General features: G+C 39.7%; 1 protein-coding gene across 6 annotated transcripts in view; it reads right to left on the bottom strand.

The window, feature by feature from the left end:
• The window catches only part of AFG1L (AFG1 like ATPase), a 253,080-nt gene that overhangs the window by 36,106 nt on the left and 203,571 nt on the right, over nt 1-13,403 (bottom strand). For 4 of the 6 annotated variants that reach the window (XR_013416155.1, XR_001444556.3, XM_077999234.1 and 1 more), the window contains one exon: nt 189-329. Coding sequence is in view for 4 of the 6 variants with exons in the window: in XM_077999234.1 (XP_077855360.1) it covers nt 189-329 (141 nt within the window). In the remaining 2 variants the exon portion in view is untranslated. The other 2 variants (XM_077999236.1, XM_077999237.1) reach the window with 2 other exon arrangements.

The following is a 13,403-nucleotide window of genomic DNA, read 5'->3' as shown; positions in this document are numbered from 1 at the left end:
GCCTTTTTAGTCATCGCAACAACCCTCAGAAGTAAATAATATTATCATCCCCAATTCACACATGAAGGAATGGAGGCACAAAGAGGTGAAATAAGTGATAGAAATACATTAAGTCAGGATTCCAGCCCAGGCAATGTGGCTCCACAATACAAAGTGTTTAGTTTTAAGAAAATGTACTACATCCTTACCTTGAGATCATAAAAGTTATCGATGAGAGTTATGAATCTTCGACCTTGAGTCCTGTTTGCCAGAGTAAATTGCGGAATGTTTCGTAAAAATATTGTATCAAAATTCTTTGATAGTTCCAAATAGTCACTGGCTCCAAGTGGCTATGATTAAAATGAAATAAAGAAAATTAAAAAATAAATCAATTCTGGTTGCCTTTGGATTAGTTTAGTGTGAAAACACCTTTCTTGTCACGGTGTGATCTAGGTGGTAGCTTTGGGTAACTTGATCAAATGGGGCAGTGTTTTCAGAGTAGGCTAAGGACACAGACAACGTACACTGTGTTGCCTTAATAGTGATGTAAAAAAGGGGTAAGAGAGAAGACAAGAGTGTGGTGGGGAGTTAAAGAATATCTCTAGCCACAGCCTCAGCTGGTACTCTTTAGGTCTCTGTCCATATTTTTATTTCTATGACATGTCCTAGAAATATGTCCTAATAAATCCTTCCCGTGACTCAACTGCAAACTGCCAGTATTGGTCAATGGAGCTATTTGATAACGGCATGCTGAAGATTATACCGCCATTTTGAAATAAAGACTGTGCGTCAGTATGAAAATTATCAGAAATTATTTTTAGTTTAATTTAAGGTACAATTATTCAAGTGCAACATTGCTAACCTCTGTAGGAAATACTGAAGGGCTTAAGTGAGCAGGAGCAGATGAGAGCCCCAGAAAAACTGGAGGCAGGGCACTGCCTCTTGATACGAGGAGAATTTGGGACTCAAGGTCCACAATATTATTCATAAAAGTGCCACCTACAAATGTAAAGCACTTGTTTCTGAACATGAATTTAACTCCTGAACATTAGGAACACGATCTGCAAACACATTATTTGGGGTTAGGGACACTCCCAGGAAATGTTACCTCTGCTCGTTTTAAGCTGCCTGTGGATGACTGTACTCTGTGAGCAGCAAACCATGAGCACATGTTGGGAGAGTGTTTCTGGCCCTGCTGGAGTCAGGAGAAGCAGAGACCGACTGGCCCAGGAGCTGCTCTGAAGTCCCTCTGGAAGCTTCTGGGTCACCCTGACCGACCTCTAGGACACAGGTGGCTGAGCCTCCTCAGTTTCTGGCAGAATCCATCATTACTCCTCCCTGCCCAGAAATGTCTATCTCATTTGGGAAGTCCTTTGCATGAAACTTCTTTCAGAAATGTTGATAAGGCGATATTCCTGGGAGAATTAGGAAACCGTGAGGAGGAGGAGAGTCATTCTCACCTTTGTCCATTCACTTAAGCCTACCACTGTCCTACCAACCAGCTGAAATCAGTTGTGCTCAGGAAAGAAGAATTTGCATAGAGGTGTGGGGAGGTACAAGTGGGAGGTACAAGTAAATCCAGAGAGTTAGGTTCTGGAGAAGTGGTTCCCTACATAGAGAGCAGTTCTAAGAAGGATGCAGCGATTATGCGACCTAGGCAATGGGCACAAAACCAGAGACAAAGAACACCAAGAATGACCCGAGTCCTTTGGAAATGTGCTGACCGTGCCCCTTCCTCCCACCTCTTCTCACCAACCAGGTAACAAATGGTGGCCAGGAGGAGGCAACCTCCGCCCTTCCCATTTTCCTTCTCTGGCTGGAGAGCCTCTACCTCCAGACCCTGTGCCTGGCCTTAGCTGAGACAAGCCGGAGGGTTCCAGTGTGCTGTGGGTTTTTCTGGGAGTGGGGTGGGGTTGGTTTAAACTTGCTTCTCTTCCAAGAGAATCCTGCTATTGAGCCCAATACAGACCAGGAGCACGTGTTAATAGAGAAGCTGGGAGTGAGGGCTCTGGAAGGCCTGGATCTGACTCCTCAGTTGCTACTTATCAACTGGGTGCCACTGGCAAGTTACATCATCTTCCTGTTCCTTAGTTTTCTCATTTGTAAAATGGGGATTTGATTCCTATCTGACAGAATTGTGAGGATTAAATAAAATAATACATGCAAAGCATTTAGCACAGTGCCTGGGGCATACATTAGTATTCAAACCATCTTAGTGACTTTTATTTTTATTATTTTGAGCTCAAATGATTGGGCTCAGTACAAATGAATTGAGTATGTCATTCTCAAGAGGAATCCAAGACCCTAAATCAGCCTTTGTGCACTTGTCTGTCTTGGGAGTCACAGCAGGCACCAGATGAGACTGTAGAATCACCAAATAGTGAAAACAATCCCCGAAAGGGAGAGAGGGGAGGGCAAAATACAGTGTCTTTTTGTAAAAAGGAAAGCTCATACATTAAGACTCTCATGCTCTGAAGGTACACTACTTTTTTTGAGATCAGTTAGGATTTAGTGTCTCATCTTGTGTAAACCAGAAAGTATATGTAAAACAATGTAAAACCTCATATTAGGTATGTAGTTACGTATAATTAAGCTCACTCTTTATGCATGGATGTGATTTCTATCAGAATAACTACATGCCCAAGGAAAATCATTATCAGAAGTGCACTGAAGTGCCTAGGGCAACTGAAAATCAGAATTTTGCCCATTCAGCTATTTTACAAATTATATACCTTTGGCAGTAGGTTCTGCAATTGCCATTATATTAGCAACTATTCTTTCCCCTCATATCCCTAAAACAATTACATGCTCATTCACATAAAGAAAACAAAGCTCAATAGAGTTATCTGTCTCCTTTCAAGACAACCGTCATTGGGCGAATGTGGAATTGTTGTTTAATACATTCAGTTTAGGATGAGGAAAAAGTTCTAGAGGTAGACAGTGTTGATCACTGTACAACGATATGAATGTACTTAATGCCTCTGAACTGTACACTTAGAATTAGTTAAAATGGTCAATTTTATGTTATATACAACAAAAAAAAAGTCATTCAAACAAGGAGAGGTTATTCGTTGCCAAAGAGATCTCTCTCAATTTAAGCCATGAAGAGATAGCAATATTACTTTTTTCTTTAAAAACATGAGAAAGAAGAATGAAATGTATTAATCAAAGAAGGAAGTCTCCCCCCCGCCCTCAAAAAAAAATCAGGTCCAATAAGAATAGGACTAATTTAAAATAATGACATTTTGGTTTTTAATAAATTCATGGGTAAGCATATTTCTAAAAAGAAAAGTTCAAAAAAGTAAAAAATAAAAAAGAGAATAATAAATAGGAAAGATAAACAAGAAAAACAATTCAGTTGGCTCTCCATATCTGTGGGTTCCACATCTGCAGATCCAACCAACTGCCGATCAAAATATTTGAAAAAAATATATAACACAAAAACCAACACAAATATTAACAAGTAATACATTATAACAACTATTTACATAGCATTTACATTGCACTAGGTATTATAAATAATCTGGAGATAATTAAAGTATAGCGGAGGAAGCCAGGCCCAGTGGCTCATGCCTGTAATCCCAGCACTTTGGGAAGCTGAGGTGGGTAGATCACTTGAGCTCAGGAGTTGGAGACCAGTTTGGGCAACATAGTGAAACCCCATCTCTACAAAAGATACACAAAGTTAGCCAGGTGTGGTGGTATGTGCCTGTGGTTGCAGCTACTCAGGAGGCTGAGGTGGGAGGATCGCTTGAGCCTGGGAGTCTGAGTTTGCAGTGAACTGAGATCACCACCATTGCACTCGAGCCTGGTCGTCTGAGACCTTGTCTCAGAAACAAACAAAAAATACGGAAGGATGTGCATGGGTTATATGCAAATACTACTCCATTTTATATCAGGGACTTTAGGATCTGCAGATTTGGTGTCTGTGGAAGGTCCTGGAACCAATTACCCATGGATACAGAGGGGTGACTGTACTTTAAACAAAACCAGTCAAAATCCATGACACAGCCCAGGTCAATGTGCTCCCATTTATAGCATGTCTTAATTTTAGCAATTTTTTCCCATGTAGGGATGATGACTAGCGTGTTGTCAGTATTTTTCTCCATAAATGTCAGACAGTATCAAGTACATCTACGTATGTATATTGCCTCTGCTCCATTCCTTTCTCTTCTCCTTCTGATACTTTAAACGAACTAGGTTAAATGTCATACTCTCCTTTTATCCTTTATTTTGTATATTTCTTTATTACTTCTCCATGATTCATTTTGGATAGTTTTTCTGATCCACTGTGATTCTCCTTAGCTGTGTTTAATCTGCTCTTAAGCTCATCCCTTGAGCCCTTAATTTTGGTTACTACACTTTGTAGCTCTAGAATTTCCACTGATTCTTTTTCAAGGTTGAGATGTCTCTTTTTGTTATCTCTAGATCTCTTCTGAAGCATAGTTCCAAGTCCATTTTTTTTTTAAAAAAAAGCTCTTTGAATATGTAAGTCTAGTTGTTTAAAATATGGGCTCATAATTCAAATATCTGGAGTTCTTAATTTTATTGTCTGTTGTTTTTCTTTGTTCTCATTCACAGTGTCTTGGCTCCTCATATGCCTGGTTATCTTTGTACATCCTGGATTTTACCATTGAAAAAAAAATACATATAGAAAAAAATCTGGCCGGGCACACTGGCTCACGCCTGTAATCCCAGCACTTTGAGAGGCTGAGGCGGGTGGATCACAAGGTCAAGAGTTCAAGACCAGCCTGGCCAAGATGGTGAAACCCCATCTCTACTAAAAATATACAAATTAGCCGAGCGCGGTGGCAGGTGCCTGCAATCCCAGCTACTCAGGAGGCTGAGGCAGGAGAATCGCTTGAACCCAGGGGGTGGAGGTTGCAGGGAGCTGAGATCGTGCCATTGCACTCCAGCCTGGGTGACAAAGTGAGACTCCATCTCAAAAAAAAAAAAAAAAAAAAAAAAAATCCAAGCTCAGGGCTTGAGGTTTTCTAAGTATTCAGCTGAAAACTGGCTGAAGTCCATGAGAGGGCTGGCTTATTTCTGCTTTATGCTAATTCCTAAGTGCAGTCCTTCAGGACTTCAGGATGAAATCTACTCAGGACTTTATCCAAAATTGGGGAGACAGGCAGTTAAATAGGTTCCCATCCATGGATGGCCCTGGTCTCTGACTTTTGTCCCACTAACACAATAAGGCTGCCAAAAGTAAGCTCAGTTCACCTCATTTTGAAAACAAGATTGCTTAGTACATACCAATATCCATGTTTTTCTCTTCTTTCTGGGCACACAGATAGACTACGGGCACCCTTCATTTTATTGTGCTTCATTTTACTGCATAAATTCTGAAGATACTTTTGTTTCGTTTACAAATTGAAGATTTGTGGCAACTCTGCATCAAGCAAGTTTGTTGGTGATATTTTTCCAACAGCATGTGCTCACTTCATGTCTCTGTGTCACATTTTGGTAACTGTCACAATATGTCACACTTTTTCATTATTATTATATCTGGTATGGTGATCTGGGATCAGTGATCTTCCATGTTACTGTTGTAATTGCTTTGGGGTGCCACGAACCACACCCTTATAAGACGGTGGACTTAATTGATGCATTTTGTGTGTTCTGACTGCTCCACCACTGGCTGTTCCCCCATCTTTCTTTCTCTCCTCAGGCTTTCCTATTCCCTGAGATACAACAATATTAAAATTAGGTCAATTAATAACACTACAGTGGCCTCTGTGCTCAAGTGAAAGGAAGAGTTGTACATCTCTCATATAAAAGCTAAAGCTAGAAATGATTATGCTTAGTGGGGAAGGCATGTCAAAAGTCAAGACAGAAGCTAGGCCTCTTGAGCCAGTTAGCCAAGTTGTGAATGAAAAGGAAAATTTCTTGAAGGAAATAAAAAGTGCTACTCCAGTGAACACACAAACGATAAGAAAGTAAAAAAGCATTATTGTTGATTTGGGGAAAGTCTGAGTGGTCTAGATAGAAGATCAGACCAGCCACAATGCTTCCTTAAGCCAAAGCCTAACACAGAGCAAGGCCCTGACTCTCCTCCATTACACGAAGATTGAGAGAGGTGAGGAAGTTGCAGAAGAAAAATCGGAAACTAGCAGAGGTTGGTTCACGAGGTTTAAGGAAAGAAGCCATCTCGATAACGAAAGTTCATGGTGAAACAGCAAGTGCTGATGTAGAAGCTGCAGCAAGATCTAGTTAAGATCATTCACGAAGGTAGCTACACTAAACAACAGATTTTCAATGCAGATGAATCAGAAGAAGATGCCCTCTGTGACTTGCATAGCTAGAGGGAAGTCAATGCTTGGCTTCAAAGCTTCAAAAGGATAGACTGACTCTCTTGCTAGGGGCTAATGCAGCTGGTGACTTTAAGTTGAAGCCAATGCTCATTTACCATTTTGAAAATCCTAGAGCCCTTAAGAATGATGCTAAATCCAAATGATGTTGATGCCCTAAAAATGGAACAACAAAGCCTGGATGACAGCACATCTTTTTATAGCATGGTTTACTATGTATTTTAAGCCCCCTTTAATAGCTACTGCTCAGAAAAAATAGACTTCTTTCAAAAGATTACTGCTCATTGACAATGCACTTGGTCACCCAAGAGCTCTGGTGGAACTATACAAAGAGATGAATGTTGTTTTCATGACTGTTAACACAACATCCATTCTGCAGCTGATGGATTAAGAAGTAATTTTGACTTTCAAGTCTAATTATTTAAGAAATACATTTTGGAAGGCCATAGCTGCCACATATAGTGATTCCTTTGATGGATCTGGGCTAAGTTAATTGAAAACTTTCTGGAAAGGATTCATCATTCTACACACCATGAAGAACATTAGTGCTTCATGGGGAGGAGGTCAAAATATCAACATTAATAGGAGTTTGGAAGAAGAGGATTCCAAGCCTCATGGATGACTTGGAGAGGTTCAAGAGGAAGTAACTGCAGATGTGGTGGAAATAGCGAGAGAACTAGAATTAGAAGTGGAACCTGAAGATATGGCTGAATTGCTGCAATCTCATGATCAAACTTGAACTGATAAAGAGTTGCTTCTTATGGATGACAAAGAAAGTGGTTTCTTGAGATGGAATCTACTCCTGGTGAAGATGGTGTGAACACTGTTGAAATGATAACAAAGGATTTAGACTATTACATAAACTTAGCTGTTAAAGTGGCAGGGGTTGAGAGGAGTGACTCCAATTTCAAAAGAAGTTCTGCTGTGAGTAGATGCTATCAAACAGCATCACTTGCTACAAAGAAATCTTTTGTAAAAGGAAGAGTCCATTGTACAGCAAAGTTCATTGTCTTATTTTAAGAAATTGTCACAGTCATCCTAACCTTCAGTAATCACCACTGTGATCAGTCAACAGTCATCAACATTGAGGCAAGAGGTTGGGCATGGTGGTTCATGCCTATAATCCCAGCACTTTGGGAGGCCAAGGCAGGCGGATCACTTGAGGTTAGGAGTTTGAGACCAGCCTGGCCAACATGGGGAAACCCTATGTCTACTAAATATACAAAACCAGGCCAGACACGGTGGCTCATGCCTATAATCCCAGCACTTTGGGAGGCTGAGGTGAGTGGATCACCTGAGGTAGGGAGTTCGAGACCAGCCTGATAAACAGGGAGAAACCCCATCTCTACTAAAAATACAAAAATAGCCGGGTGTGGTGGCACGTGTCTGTAATCCCAGCTACTCAGGAGGCCGAGGCAGAAGAATCACTTAAACCCAGGAGGCAGAGGTTGTGGTGAGCCAAGATTGCGCCATTGCACTCCAGCCTGGGCAACAAGAGCAAAACTCCATCTCAAAAAACAAACAAACAAAAACAAAACAAAACAAAACCGGGCATGGTGGCTGCACCTGTAATCTCAGCTACTCAGGAGGCTAAGGCAAGAGAATCGCTTGAACCTGGGAGGCAGAGGTTGCAGTGAGCCGAGATCATGCCATTGCACTCCAGCCTGGGCGACAGAGTGAGACTCTGTCTGGGTAAAAAGAAACAAAACAAAACATTGAGGCAAGAAAAGCCTATACCAGTAAAAACATTACAGCTAACTGAAGGCTCAAATGATTGTTAGCATTTTTTAGTAATAAAGCATTTTTAAATTAAGGTATGTATTTTTTTGACATAATGCTATTGCACACTTAATAGACTACAGTATAAACATAGCTTTTATATGTACTGGAAAACCAAAAAATTCCTGCGACTCATCAGTTCCAGTGGTCTGGAACCAAGCAGCAATATCTCCAAAGTATGTCTGTATTAATGCCCAGCCTCCCTTGGATTTAAGTGTGGCTGTGTGATCAAGTTCAGACCAGGGAATGAGAGAGACAGTAATATGATCATTTCAAGGTCTAGCCCATAAAAACATTCTACACAGAATCTTCCTTCTTTTCCTGATCTGTGGCTGAAGAGAGAGGACTCTAAGGACTTAAAGGAGAGATGAAGTTTGGGTCCATGAAGGACTGCATGGAGCTACATTTCCTTGTCAGCCTGCATCGGATGGTAATATGTTCAAGAAATACATGCTTATTTATTAACCCTCTAATTTGGGGGTTATTTGTTGTAGCAGTTAGCCTATCCCACTACTAATTTCATCTAGCTTTCTTCATTGCCCTAACAAAAAAGGTGGTGCAAATTACAGAGAGTCGACCATTACTGAAAATACAAAACTTCTTAATGTTTCCTTGTATGAATGAGGATTCTTGTTCACGCAGATAGTAACTATCAAAAATTTCTCTTCAGCCGGGCGCAGTAGCTCACGTCTGTAATTCCAGCACTTTGGGAGGTCGAGGCAGGCAGATCACTGGGTCAGGAGTTTGAGACCAGCCTGGCCAACATGGTGAAACCCCGTCTATTAAAAATACAAAAAACTAGCCGGGCATGGTGGTGTGTGCCTGTAATTTCAGCTACTTGGGAGGCTGAGGCAGGAGAATCGCTTGAACCCAGGAGGCAGAGGTTGCGGTGAGCAGAGATCACGCCATCACACTCCAGCCTGGGCAACAGAGCAAAACTCTGTCTCAAAAAAAAAAAAAAAAAATTCTCGTCAAAGTAGGCAAAAAACATGAACAGACACCTCTTGAAACAAGAAATACAAGTGGTCAACAAAGATAGGAAAAAATGCCCAACATCATTAATCATCAGAGAAATACAAATTAAAACCACAATGAGCTACCATCTCACAAAAGTCAGAATGACTATTACTAAAAAGCCAAAAAATAGCAGATGTTGGTGAGGAATGTGGAGAAAAGGGAATGCTTATACATTGTTGGTGGGAATGCAAATTAGTTCAACCCCCATGGAAAACAGTATGAAAATTTCTCAAAGAACTAAAAATAGAACTACCATTCAACCCAGCAATCCCACTACTGGGTATCTACCCAAAGGATAGTGCAAAAAAAGACACCTGCACTCATGTTTATCAAAAAGACACCTGCATTCATGTTTATAACAGCACTATTCACAACAACAAAGGCATGGAAGCAATCTAAGTGTCCATCAATGGTGGACTGGATAAAGAAAATGTTTGTGTGTGTACACACACACATATGTACACACACACATACCATGGAATACTACACAGCCATAAAAAGAATGAAATCATGTTCTTTGCAGCAACATGGATGCAGCTGGAGGCCATTATCCTAAGGAAATTAACAAAGAAACAGAAAATCAAATACTGCATGTTCTCACTTGTAAACGAGAGCTAAACAATGGGTACACATGGACATAAAGATGGAAAAAATAGACACTGGGGACCCCAAAAGCAGGAGCAAGAGAAGGGGGCAAGGGTTGGAAAAATTACCTATTGGTCACTATGTTCACTATTCAGATGACAAGCACCCTAGCAGCCCAAATTCCAGCATTATACAATACACTCATGTGACAAACCTGTGCATATACCCCCTGAATCTATTATTTTTTAAAAAAATTCCTCTTCCAATTTTCTTCAGATTTTTTCTGGGGGAGGGGGGAAGACTGGATCTACTCTTTTGCCCAGACTGGAGTGAGTGCAGTGGTGTGATCTCAGCTCACTGCAGCCTTGACCTCCTGGACTCAAGCGATCCTCCTACCTTAGCCTCCGAGTAGCTGGAACTACAGGTGCACTCCACCTACTAATGGAGCCCAGCTAATTTTTTTTTTTTTTTTTTGGTAGAGATGAGGTCTTGCTATGCTGCCAAGGCTGGTCTCAAAATCCTAGGCTCAAGCAATCCCAAACACCTTGGCCTCCCAAAGGACTGGGATTACAGGCATGCACAACCATGCCTGGCCTGGATTATCATTTTAAAAGTCTTAATCAGGAATTGCATTTATCCCATTTCAAGTATCAAAACTGACTTTTAAAAAGTTATGTTTATGGGCTGGGCATGGTGGTTCATACCTGTAATCCCAACACTTTGGGAGGCTGAGGTTGGTGGATTTCTTGAGCTCAGGAGTTTGAGACCAGACCGGGTAAGATAGTAAAATCTCATCTCTACAAATAATACAAAAATTAGCCACATGTGGTGGCACGTGCCTGTAGTCCCAGCTACTTGGGAGGCTGAAGTGAGAGGATGGCTTGAACCCAGGAGGCAGAGGTTACAGTGAACCAAGATGGCGCCACTGTACTCCAGCCTGGGCGACAGAGCAAGAATTTGTCTCAAGAAAAAAAAAAAGGTTATGTTTATGCAGGGAAGTTTCTCATTACAAATTTGAAAACATTTTGATAGTTTTATTCAAATTCAATATTTCTTTTTTTTTTTTTTTTGGAAACAGAGTCTCACTCTGTCACCCGGGCTGGAGTGCAGTGGCACAATCTTGGCTCACTGCAGTCTCCGCCTCCTGGGTTCAAGCGATTCTCCTGCCTCAGCCTTCCAAGTAGCTGGGATTACAGGTGCATGCCACATGCCTGGCTAATTTTTCTATTTTTAGTAGAGACAGGGTTTCACCATGTTGGTCAGGCTGGTCTTGAACTCCTGATCTCAGGTGATCTGCCTGCCTCGGCCTCCCAAAGTGCTGGGATTACAGGCATGAACCACCATGCCCGGCCGATATATTTCAAAATATATTTGTAAGTTTATTTTTCTTCTCATCATCATATAATATACAGAAATATAATGAATGTTTTCACCAAACTACATATCGATGCTGCCAAATCATCTTATACAACCCTGTGTATCCCACAAAGGACATCACTTTTGATGTGTGACATCTTGATCAATGTGACCAATACTGATTTAAATACAAATGTTGCCTTTTGTTCCCAAGCATTCATTATTTTAAAATGTTTGGGTTATTTAAAGATGTTTACTTGGATTAACTAAAAACTTCTCTAGAACTAAATTACAATAATTTAAAATCCATTGGAGAATTGAAGAAGGCCTATGTTGGGCGGGGGTCATCTGATTATAGTAATGGCTGCAATTGTTCTTGCCTCCTTGTCCATATCCTTTGGATTGCAACTTTCTAGCTCTTGCATTGAGACATGGAGTCTATTCTTTACCATGGCTCAACTCTTTACCATGGCCAACAGAATGAAGCAAAAGTCACAGCTTTCAAGTTCTGAACTTAGGTCTCAAGAGGCTTTGCATGCTTCTGTTCACTCTTTTGCAATACCTTGGCTAGCCTGCTGGAGGAGGAGAGAACACAAGAAGATTGCCGAAATTGCCAAATTTTGCCAAAAATTGCCAAAGCCAAGAGAGCATCCTAGGCTAGCATACAGCCAGCTGGCCCCACACAGATGAGAAGAGCCTAGCCCAGAGCAGCAAACTGACTGCAGATGCACACATGAACCCAACAGAGATCCAAAGAACGCCCCCATAGCCTGTAGACTAGAGGGTAATAACAGATGCTTATTGTTACTCAGTTTATGTCACTGAATTTTGGGGTGATTTATTATGCAGCAAGAGCTAATGAAAACACTATACTTGCTATAGAGATTTACTACTGAAAGCTTTTATTTTAAGTCATTAGCAAGTCCAGCCACTCTAGAAAAATATGATCCAGCTTTTATAGTTAAAAATTAGTTTTGCATAATTGGTAAGTATATTTAAACACATATATCACCATTTATTTTGTTTATTTTTATAATCAATTTTGGAATTTTTATGGTATAATATGAAACTTATTTCTAGAAATAAAACTTACGATTTACTGTATACAAGAACTAGAAGGAAAAAGTTGGAAAATTTTGTGGTATCGTTTTAGAATACAAGAAGACATGGACCCAATCAAATACAAGCAGAGAACTGCAGGGAGAGAGCAAACTGATATGAAAAAGGAATTAAGTGAGACAAAGATTGACTACAATAAAACTAAAATTGTAACAGCATTCCAACATAAAAAAATGAATATAGAATTTGAATAGACAATTCATGGAACAAAGAATATAGTAAGTAACAGAGGCTAATAAACAAATGAAAAAAATAGTCAAGCTCAGTAGTAATAAAGAAATTCTTATTTCAAAGAAATAAGAATGTTGTATCATTTTTCAAATAGCAATTTGGCAATGAAAAATAAATTATGCAATTTGATGCCAGCAAACATGTAATGCAGCGTCCATTGCTTCTGGAAGATCAAATTAGTTTAGTTGTTCCTGAAAACAGTTTGTTGGGTTGTAGTAAGAGCCCTAAAAAAAAGTTATAAACTTATACCAGTCATTTCACTTCTAGAAATCAATCAGGAGAAAGTGATCAGAAATTCAACCAAAGGTTATACGTAAGGTTATGTATAACTATGTCACCAAAAAGCGACTTTAATATCTAAAAACAGAAGAATGGTTCAATAAATTAAGGCACATTGATATAATAAAATAATATGTTGTCAACAAATAATGGTGTCCATGAAAAATATTTTATGATACAGAAACATGCCATGATTAAAAAAAAACTAAGTGAAAAACATAATGCAAAATTATGTATTTGTTTTGCCCAAAATACATATGCAGAAAATAGCATAAGTAAATATATTTAAAATGTTAGTTGTTATTTCTAAATGGAGTGAAAGACTTAGAGGTATGTTTAATAATCTTCACTTTTTTTTTGGTTTGTCAGTATTTTCCAAAGGAGAAAGAAGCAAAATGATTATGACAAAAAAGAGCAAAACCAAAATAATGATGTAGAAAAACAACATTAAAGATCTTTATTAATTGCAAAGTATATTCTCTGTGTTTTTATTTTTCAGCTATTTCATCCCCTGCATCTTCCCTAATGTTATAATACATCATGAATATGTAAAATATGCAACACAAAGCATATACTAAAGACCTTGAGGAGCTACAACGCCATTTAAATTTGCTGTTGTCACCCTCATTTATGTCATTGTACAAGACAGGGAGTCCTATTCACCTCAGTGTCCCCAGCACCTAGCACAGACTAGGGAACAGAGTTTTGCATAATACATAATTAATGAATAAATAAAGACACTATCAC

This window comes from Macaca mulatta, chromosome 4 (assembly GCF_049350105.2).
Source record: "Macaca mulatta isolate MMU2019108-1 chromosome 4, T2T-MMU8v2.0, whole genome shotgun sequence".
Taxonomy (NCBI): domain Eukaryota; kingdom Metazoa; phylum Chordata; class Mammalia; order Primates; family Cercopithecidae; genus Macaca; species Macaca mulatta.
The sequence above is the reverse complement of the archived record's forward strand: the minus strand, read 5'-3'. Positions and strand labels throughout refer to the sequence as shown.